The sequence below is a fragment of the Anser cygnoides genome, chromosome 5 (genome assembly GCF_040182565.1).
Source record: "Anser cygnoides isolate HZ-2024a breed goose chromosome 5, Taihu_goose_T2T_genome, whole genome shotgun sequence".
Classification (NCBI taxonomy): domain Eukaryota; kingdom Metazoa; phylum Chordata; class Aves; order Anseriformes; family Anatidae; genus Anser; species Anser cygnoides.
In genome coordinates this window covers 38602039-38612210 of record NC_089877.1, presented here as the reverse complement: position 1 = coordinate 38612210, position 10172 = coordinate 38602039, and the positions used below count along the sequence as shown (strand labels likewise).

At 50.4% G+C, this 10172-nt stretch overlaps 1 protein-coding gene across 6 annotated transcripts in view; it reads left to right on the top strand.

Moving 5' to 3' along the window:
* The first annotated feature begins 997 nt into the window (after positions 1 to 997).
* Positions 998 to 10172, top strand: part of TNNT3 (troponin T3, fast skeletal type) — a 30631-nt gene continuing 21456 nt past the window's right edge. For 3 of the 6 annotated variants that reach the window (XM_066997930.1, XM_066997928.1, XM_066997929.1), the window contains exons 1-4: positions 5457 to 5491; positions 6565 to 6578; positions 7343 to 7360; positions 9685 to 9702. In XM_066997930.1, the coding sequence (XP_066854031.1) occupies positions 5472 to 5491; positions 6565 to 6578; positions 7343 to 7360; positions 9685 to 9702 (70 nt within the window). In that variant the 5' untranslated portion in view covers positions 5457 to 5471. Of the gene's footprint in view, positions 1102 to 5456; positions 5492 to 6564; positions 6579 to 7342; positions 7361 to 9684; positions 9703 to 10172 lie in introns of those variants that run through there. The other 3 variants (XM_048066618.2, XM_066997927.1, XM_066997931.1) reach the window with 3 other exon arrangements.

Genomic DNA, 10172 nt, shown 5'->3' with positions numbered 1-10172 from the left:
TTCCTCTGCTCCTACAGGCTGGGAGAAAGGGGGTGCCCGCGCTGCCAGGCACACCGGCGGGCACGCTCTGCAGCATGGGATGCCTGCCAAAGGGAGACGGAGGGAGGGGACGGGGAGATGAAGCCTGCGAGGTCTGGTGAAATGGGAACTGTGATCTGCTGTGATCCTCTGCCGGCACAGCCCTGCAACTGCCGAGGGTGGCTGGGGGGTGAAAGCCTCCCGGGCTCCTCAGCTGCCTGCGTGGGTCCCCCCTCACACCGAAAGGCTCCTGACCAGGAGTTCAGGTGACTGGGGGGGGGGGGGGGGGGGGGGTTCAGCCACCTGCGGCTTGCCCTCTCTGGGATGTCCTTACTTAAACAGGGCTTTCTTGTCACGCTGAGAAGGGCTCTGAGTGTGGCTCAAGGTTGGGCACGCTGTCTTGCTGTGCTCCTGCTCTGCTCTTGCATCTTAGCAAGAGGTGGCCCCACGCCGCACGCAACACACACACAAATCCCATGCTGCTGACTTCTTGCACACCCTTTGGCAACCCGTTTTAAAGAGCATTGGGCAGCAGCAGGTCCCCGAGCTCCAGCACAACATGCAAACACAGCCGACTGCATTTTGAGAGCAGCAGGGGAGATCCCTGCCCGGCCAGGAGAGTGGAGGCAGCTGCTGTGCGTTCATACCAGGGGAAGCAGCGTGCCAGGACCGTGTTTTAAGCAACACCATGGAGCTCCAGAGGCCCCACATTTCGTTTCCTAGCTGCCTTTGCCTCAGATACCCCTCTTCAAGCTTCGCTTGCCTGGTGGCAGTGTAAATATAGAAACACAAGCCCTGCGTTTTTTTTCACCAAACATGTCCCTCCCATTTAAGCATCATCTGTGCGAGTCCTCCAGCTGCTCCTATACATGGTATGACCTTTTTCCCCCCCCCTTCCCCTTGCTCCTCTCCCCTCTCAAGCCCCGCTCCCTTCCCTTCCCTGCCCATCGTGGGGTCCCAGGGCCAATCGGCTCCTCCAGCCGATCGAATGTCACTATAACTTGAGGGCTGCATCACCTTGGGACGCTCGCAGATCCCAGCCCGTGCTGAAGGAAGCTCGGTGCTTCTCTCCTCTCCTCCCAGGTAAGCGGCAGGTTTGAATGGAGGAGGATCAAGGGGAGGGCTGGGGTTTTGTGGGATTTGGGTTCCTGCACGGCTCTGAGCATCTCTGCTGAAGACAAGGCACTTCTCCTTCCTCTATTTGGTTGGGCATCGCACAAGGCTACTGTCACCTGTGGAGATTTGGGTGCTGTGGACTTGCAAGGATCACCTGGGGGGGGGGGGGGGATCCTTCCAAAGCCCAAGGCTGGGGATGAAGTGGTGCCTCTTGGGGTCAAGGAGGCATACATCGTACTCAGGAAAACCCCTGATGGGAAGAAGGGATGGCTATGGTGGGAGGGATGAAGGGCAGGACAACAAGGCAAGGAGGTGTGGGGCTGAGAAACACCGACACAGTCATGGAAAACTGCCCCCCTCCCATAGGAAAAGAAGAAAATTAGGGAAGGAACCCCTCCAGGAGGAAGGGGGTGGGGGATTCATAGGGGCTAATGGGATGCTCCCCACATGTGTGGCTTCAAACCCCTGTGCATCGCTGGCCTGACCCCCAGTGCAGTGACATGGAGGAGCTGCAGTGTGCTGGGGAGGCTGTAAGCGATGGCCAGGGCTGGCGGCCTGCTGGCACGGGACGAGAAGAGGCAGGGGGTATGCACCAAGCAGGCTGCTACCTCTTAGTCCACTTCTTTCTCTCAGCCAACCCCACACAGGGATCCGACAGGACCCAAAAACAGGGTTAAAGGGCACGTTTTGGGGCAAAGAACTGACATTTTGCTTTGTGTTGGTGGAGTGTGTGGTAGCAATTGAGTCCCACTACCCCACTGCAGCGAGAAACACTTTCTGCTGGAAAATACCAAGCAGTTCAGAAACAAAGGGAGGAGGCAGAGGGATGGAAGAAATATGCCTTTTATATAAATATATATAATATGAATTATATGCGTTGGGCTTGCAGCAGCTCCTGCTAGGAAAGCACAGCCATCTGGGTCTTGGTGCATGGAACGCGTGCCCCTCGCCCGATCGCCGCCCCTGCCGGCTCCCACTGCTTTCTTCCTCCCCACTTTCCATAGGGCTCTTGCCAGCTCCCCTCCCTTGTATGGCCGCAGAGCCTGGCTCAGGAGGGGCCGGCCGGTGGGTGGGTAATTTCCAGGGCTGGTCCCAGGGCGCGAGGCAGCCCGTTCCCCCTCCGGGCGGGCGCATTCTCAGCTGCTAAGATGCTTCTTGGGGCGTGAGGTCTCCGCGCCTCCAGCCAAGGACAGAAGTGTTTGAGGTCGAAGGGGACGAGCTGACAACGTGCCCAACATTGTGGCGGCCCCTGGCTATTTGGGGTTGATGAGGAAGAGGGTATTTGCCCCACCAGCCAAGAGGGCATGCAATAAAACTGCCACATCCCTGCCCTTGTTGGAAAGGGAAGTGAGCGTGCGTGGCTTTATTTCATGTCTGGATAGAATCAGGACTTGAGGATCTTCAGCAAATAAAATCAGAAATGAAAGAGTTTGGGGTTTTCAGCTTGAATTAAATGTGGAAAATAACCTTTGCCTTCACCTGAAGGGTGGGAGGAGGCAGGAAGCTTGGGCTGGCAATACCGTGTTTTGATTTCCTCCCGAATGGTGGGCGTTATTAACTAATTGATTTTATTACATCCTTAAACCTCAGTCAAGACCAGACGCCCTTTTTTTTCTGGCACTGTACAAACAAAAGCCAGTTATTGCCTCAAGGTGCTAACAGCCTTAATCTCAGGCTGCGTTTGCTGTGTGTAATGCAATTTCCACCGAAGGGCAATCCTGAGCCAGCTGGAGACTTTCCATTGCCTTCAATGAACAAAAATAAATAAATAAATAAATTGCTCTTAGTGGATTGCTTTCTTCAGCACCTCTTGGAGGCAAAAATGGTTTTGTTTTATTTGCTTCTTTGATGACAGGATTAGCTATGTGGCCAGTGCAGGAATCGAGGAGCCGTTTTTGCTCTCGGGTGGCCTGGGGTCTTTCTGTTGCTAGCTGGTTTTGCCCTTGGCTTCAAGGCACCATCTGGCTTATTATTGACTCACTTTATCCAGGGCTCTGAAAGCTCCTCTGGGCTGGGGTCGCTGGGTGTCAGAGATTTTGGCATTCTTGCCCAGCTCCTCCAGCAGGCGGGCAGATTCCTTGCAAAACCCCCCTCGCTTTCACCACGCTCGGATTAACAAATATGGAAGGGCGCAGGGGAGCAGCCAACGTGACAACCCTCGGCAAGATGTCCTTAGAGCTAAATTGGAGGCTGGATGAGCTCATTCCAATAGCTGTTAATGGCAAGCCTGATTGCCAAGGCTCCTGTTGGCTTCAGCTGCCCTGCAAAGAGCAGCATGCCCTGCGTTATGTGCCCGCCCCGCACCAGGCAGGCGCTGGGCTCTGCGTGCTTGTGGAGGGCTCTCAGGCTATTTTCTTCTCCAGCACGGAGCAGCATTACTCTTCCTGTCCGGGGGGGGGTGTGTGTGTGTGAAATCAAGAGTTTAGCCCTGAGCCCTTTAAAAGTCCTGTTGTTTTGGCTTTACCTTGGGAAAGATGAAATCTGGCTTTACAAATTAAGGGCAGAAACCACACGAGGGTTTGGCCACTGCCCCCAGTCTCACAGATTGCGGGTTTTGGAAGGAGGCAGTAGCTGGGCATCTGGAATCTTCCCTTTGTGGGCTTCTGCCAGGACAAGCTCTGCTGTCCCACTGCATAAAACAACATGCTGTCAAGCTTTAGTGCTATTAGCTTGAGCAGTTTTTGGAGGCTGGGATGAGGTGGCAAAGCACTCGTACTGCTAGCCACGAGCAGACAGCGAGTGGAAGCCTTCATACTGAGGATTTGATGATCTAGCTAAAGATGAGGGGAGAGAGACGAGAGGTGTTACATCCAAACAAGCAGCAGAAAAGTCTTTTGCAAAGCCTTCTGCTGCTCACGAACAGGAATCCTGCCTTTCCTCCTGCACGGGGAGGTGTGGGCGATCACAGGTACCCACTTAAAGGCAGCCCTAGACTAAGCGACCACAGGACCCAGACCTCGTGTGTCCTAGCAGGAGATCGACCTCCTGTTTGTAACGTGGTCATTGCTGGCAGAACTCCCCAGGCAATGCTGAGTTACAGAAAAAGGATAAATGAGGAGACTAAAAGCACAGCCTGTTTAGAACGTGGGTTTTTAAAACCTTGCTGGTGCTGACGCGTGGTGTCCAGGGTCACTGCTGGGGAATGGAGAGGATCCCTTATAGGGCAGAGCTGGAGCCTCTGGGATTACTGCCTTCCTCTGAAATAGAAAGCCTCTGAGCTGCAGTTGTTCCTTTTGAACCTAAATCGGTCCACCTGCTCCTTCAAGACATCTCTCATATATCAGCTGAGTAATGAAGTCCTGAAAGTCACGCTTTGGGTTTCCCAGCCAGGAGGAGCCTGGCTTTCTAATTTAAGACCTGCTGCTGGTTTGGAGGAAGTTTGGGGGGCCCTTCCCCACCTCTTCCCCCTGCTCTTGGGGCAGACAAGGCTTTTAGGAGAGCCTTAGCTCTGCGTCGCTGCCATCTCTGGACCTGTTCGAGCTCAGAAACGCAAGCCAAAAAAGTGCCATGGAGGCATTTATCTCTGCCACGCGCTGCGAGGATGTGTTGTAATAAATACAACTGGTTGTATTGATGTGAATTGCCTCACTATGCATTTGGCCAGTTTTCATCCTGAATTAATCAGCAGACCATTGTTCATTTATTAATCAGCTGTGTAAGCCAGACGCTATTACTTAAGGTACTCAGTGACAGTTTCTGCGTGCTGACAAGTAAATAGTTATCTCTGGGTATATCTGCAGGGATTTTATTTGATTTTATTTAGCTCTGACATGCTTTGGAGCTGGCATCTTCCCACTTGTAGTAGCATAAAAGAAGGAAACATTTCTCTAGGGAACTTGCTTTGGCAGGATTTTGGTCCCGATGATCTCCTGAGGTCCCTTCCAACCCCTACGATTCTGAGATTTCCCTTGTCTTGCTGGAGTGATGGAAATGTCAGCAGGGTGGGAGAGGACACCCTGGCCTCTGCCCGTCTCCCTGAGCTTTGGGGCTTTGGTAACCCAAAGCCAGGTCCAGGCTTCACCCCCTGGGGTCATCTGCGCTAAGCGGCTGAGTTGACGGGGCATGCCTTGCCAGCTGATCTTTTCCTTTTTCCACCTCTCCTTCTCATCTGACCTGGCTGGCAGGGGGCAGCGCTGCTCCGAAAATGGCAGTGTTGGTGGGGGATTGGCTGCTGTGCGGGGAAGCAGGCGCCTGCCTTTTTTTGTCTTCAAATGTCAACCCATCTGCTCCTGCCTTGGCATTTTTTTAGGAGGCTCTCTCACTAATAACACTTTTTTCTTTTTTTCTTTTTCTTCCTCTTCTTCTTTTCGTCTTTTGTCTAGAAACTCGCTGCCAACATGTCTGATACCGAGGAAGTGTAAGTAGAGGGAGCCGCCCGCACGTTCATCTGTTCGCTGGGCTCCACGCGGCGCCCGAGGGCATCCCCGTGGGGCTGAGCGGATGGGGACCACCTCCTGCACAGCCCCAAGCCCCCCAGGGCACTGCAGAAGGGCCTTTGGGTGCCACGGGGCCCATCGAAGTTCATCCGACTAGGGAAGTCCTCCTGACACCTCGACCCAGCTCGGCTTGTCCTCGGTAGTCATGGTGCCACATGTGGTAGGGGCTGAATAAAACACGGTGGAGTGGAGGAGACAATTTCTTCCCTTTTTAACAAATCCAGAGAAATGTGGCCAAACTCTTTTGGCACTTATACACCAGGAGGTACAGAGGGAGATTTAGGGCAGTCACAGGATCAGAGGCATTAAGGACAGACCTGCAGAGGTCGTTTACCCTCCTCTCCTGCTATGAGGAGGAGGCTAAATGACGTTTTGTCCAGTTAACCCTTACACAAAACAAAACAAAAAATCCAAAGTTGAGATTCAGCACATTTTTGGCCAATCTCAAAATAACACGTCCCTTGCTCAGTCTCTTTTCGCTGTGCCTTGCCCTGCTCTGCAGCCTGCGCCTGCTCCGGGGCTTGGGTTTTGTGCGAGGTGGCGGCAGAGCAGGAGAGGCTGGCAAGGAGGGGTGAGGAACAGGAACCGAGCATAAAGTTAAAGGTGTTACAGCCATGGGATAAATGCCTCTAGGGGTCAGGGAGCCTGCAGCATGGCTGGGCATCCTCACAGGCTTGCCCCGTGCACCAGGGCTGGAGTCCAGCTTCACCAGCCCTGCACAGTGCTGGCTTCTAGGTATCACGGGGTGGTAGGATTATTCCTGGCTGAGGTTCCATTTGCAACCAGGAACATCATTAAAAATAAAAGTTAAATATCCAAAGCAGCTACTTTACTAATCTAAAAACCAGATGACTCTTCCAAGAGCAGGGAGGAAAGAAGAAACAGCACAGATTTTAAACAAAATTGCATTGGGTTACTTCAGTATAGTCTGGCCATAATACAGAGTGGAAGAAATATTTATTTAGTCTCAATAACTTTTTTTCCTCTCTCGCAGGGAGCAAGGAGAGGGTAAGTCTGAAATCTGTCTCTAATTGCTTCCATGCCAGTCTGCAGCATTCACTGGCCATGTGCATCTTCTCCTGTCTGCCTGTTGTTGGTCTGCTAACAAAATCTGCTGGCACAGTTAGCCTTGTCTGATGGATAAATAGGTGTCAGTGCACCTACCTCCTTGTGTGTCTGCCTGTCTGCCTACCTGTCACCAGCTTCTGGTATCTGTACGCTATTTGTAGCACCGGGGCTGTCTCTGTGCTGTGGGCAGCCTTTGGGATTTCAGCCCAAAACTGATGTCCTGTTTGCAGGGGACGCTGCCGGTTTTTGTAGGGGCACTGCCATCTGCTGGCAATTTATATTGAAGGTTTCATATACATAATTTCTGTTTTTAAACATAAAAACACAATGCGTACAAGCAATGTATGTAGAAACAAACATATTTTTTCTTTGTTGTTCTTCCTTATGCTCATTTGCCACCTTTCTTTCTAATGTGCTTGTATGCCTGAGCCCCTGTTGCCCAAGAAAATATCCAATATAATATAGTCTTCCTCCCCTTTTATACCTCTTTATTTTTTTCTCTGAGTCATGTGGTTTGCTATTTTTCTTGCTGATTTGGAAGTGGCTGCTCTGAGGGCATCTTGCCCCAAGTCCATGTGAGTGTAAAGGGCTCTGTCGTGGGTGATGTCCTACTGATGTGCCACCCGTCGCAGGCTGTGTGCTGGGCGCTGAGGCTGGTGGTTGATTTGTCTGCCTTTTTTTTCCTCCCCTCTATATCAATGCAGAGGAATACGAAGAAGAAGGTAACAAAACACTTGGAACGTAGTTTATCTTTCCTGGATTCTTGGTCCTGCCTTTCCCTTGTCTGTATTTGACCCTTCTCTTTGGTGCTTGCCGCTAAAGGTGATCTGAAACACTTGATTGATCACCAGTCGAAACAAGAAAACCAGCCAAACTGGGACCACAACCTGCAGAGACTTCACGTTACAGTGAAGCACGGGATTTGTAGGAGCCACAGGGGCTGGTTATAAAGCTGGGAGCTGAAATTTGGAATTGGAGAGTGGGTTGTCTAGCACCAGACAGGGTGCTGAGGGGGTTGGAGAAGGGGAGGCAGGGGACTGGCTGGCAAAGATGAAGTTTTTTTAGCATGCCTTTAGCTGGCAAGCGGTGATTTGACAAGCTGCTGGAGACACAGAGGAGATTTTTGGAAAGATGGAGGATGAAAAGCCCTTCATACCGCTCAGTTTTTTCACCTGAGTTGCTTCAGAGCAGGGAGGGGAAGGATTTGGAGCTGTACCAGTGTCTTTGCTGGGCACCTTTGACATGTTCATGCAAGCGTAGCTCTCACTTGTCGTCCTTTGTTTTCCCAAGGTATCTGGAACTGAAGTGAGGGCCAAGCTCTGGGGCACATCCACAGGAGCTTTGCTTTCTCCCAGGATCTGACCTTAGTGTCTGAGAGACCTTCTAAAGGGCCAGGAAATGAAGCCTTGCCGGGGGGGAGGGATGTTTGCCCACTGAAGGTGTGAGACCAGCTCTGATGTTTCCCCTGTGCAGAAATGTCCCACCTGACCATTTCATATGCAGCAGCAGCTTTTTATTTGCCATGGGTTCCCCCAAATTGCTGCAACCAATTCCCATCATTGGTAATGGGAACAGAGGTGAGAATGTGGGCTTGCTCAGAGTAGTTTCAGCCCTAAGACACACCAGTGTCTCGTGTCTCTGATTCTCCCAGTATTGCTGCCAGGGGCATCGAGGACTCAAAAAAAGCCAAATACATTGCAGAGGTGCCTCCAGGTCTGTAGTGGCCACCTGCCTGGAGGGGCAGAGCCGGGGAGGTGAAGGTGCTGCTCATGCTCCATCCTTCTTCACATCTTGTCAAACATCCAAAGAGCGAGCAAAGGGTGTCATTCCTACAGACAAACCTTCCTAAAAGGAGAAGTGTTTCTTCTTGCCCCTCTCCTTCCTTCTCTGACTGTCTCCTTTTGGGTTTCAAGGATGATATGAAATTAAAAGGCAGGTGGCTATTTTGCTTTTTTTTTTTTTTAAAAAAATAAAATCTGCATGCCCATGTCCTCTGAGTTGTGTCTTCTCATTGCTCTCCACTTTTGCTTGACCTCTGTGTTATCTTCCAAAGCCACCCATCTCCTTTCATATAACTTCTCTCCATCACTTTCTAACAACTTCTCCAGGCCTTAGCTCACTCGATTACCACTTTCTAACAGTTTTCTGTTTTCATTTTCCTGTTTGCTGCTGCTTCTTGTTCCATGACACTTGCCCCCTGAAGCTCAGGAAGAAGGTATGTGACATGGCTTCTGCTTTCTTTCTCTGGGTGCAGAGGAAGAATGTGGGTGAAGAAATCCAGAGCAAACAGTTCACATTTGATGGCCAGAACTCGGTCCTGAGCCGCAGACATCAATGCAATGACAGCCATTGATGTCACTTATTGAGCTGGTAGGAAATTGGACCCATTTTTGGGTAGAAGATCCATATATAACTACACATCTATAGCATGCATATACATGTGTGAGTTTATATATCTGTATGGAAACAAACATATGATTGTTTGGGCTTACCTTTTCCACTGAACTGTGACTTTCTTGTCACAAAGGTGTTAAATCCCCTCCTTTCACTCCCTAAACTTAGATTTTAAAAAAAGGGATGTGGGGATAGACTCTGCAAAGTTGATATCCATCTCTTGGCATTCAGGAATGAATTTCTGTGACATTTCAAAATCTGATGACTGTTGGCCAAAATTTTTACCCATTCAAGAAACACAGATTTAAAAAAAAAAATAGAATGGAGCAATTTTATTTTTGATTAAAATGTCATCAAAAGACAGCTTTAGGAAATTTCAACCAGCTCTAATAAAGAATGAAGTAGTGGATGACTTTTTAATGTGGTTTTCATTTGTGGTCATATTCTCATATTCCAGTAACATTTATAACCCCATAATATGCCCATAAAAATGTTATTTTTATTTCTCTCTCATCCTGTAATTCCATCATTGTGTATTTCTACCCATAACGGCCTGGGAGCTTGGGAAACCTCAAGAATGTTTAAATAAGATATTTCTTGTTTTAATTTTCTTCTCCCCTTCCCTTCGCTGCCTGCCGTTTCCCACCCACAGAAGAGGTCCAAGAGGAAGGTAGGTGAAAGCACTTCTCAGCCCCGCTCTTTCCTGCAGCAGGGCTCAGAGCTGATGCTCGCCTCGTTTTGCAAGGAGGTAGAAGAAAACAAGAGGCAAGAGACGGATGCTGTGGCAAAGGATTCCTCACCTGACAACATTTGATTCCCTAAACTGCTGGTTTAGCAGGGTGTCTGCAGAAGTTTGGGGATTCCATCGCGGGTGCCCCATACCTACCTGTATCCATGCGGTTTTGGGGAGGCAGCAGCATGGGAAATGAGGGCACCAGCCCCTCCTGCGGGCCACAGCAGGCTCCCAGGCTGATTTTGAGCCCTGGGTGTTTGTAATGCCCGCTGTGGGGGTCTGGCTATAAAGGTTTATATCCCATGTCCACTGGTTTCTCCTGCATAGCTTGGTAGATAATAATCAGATGGATTTTAAAACCAAAATCCATCTGGGGTAAGGTATGCTTGTAGCCATGTTGCACAGTA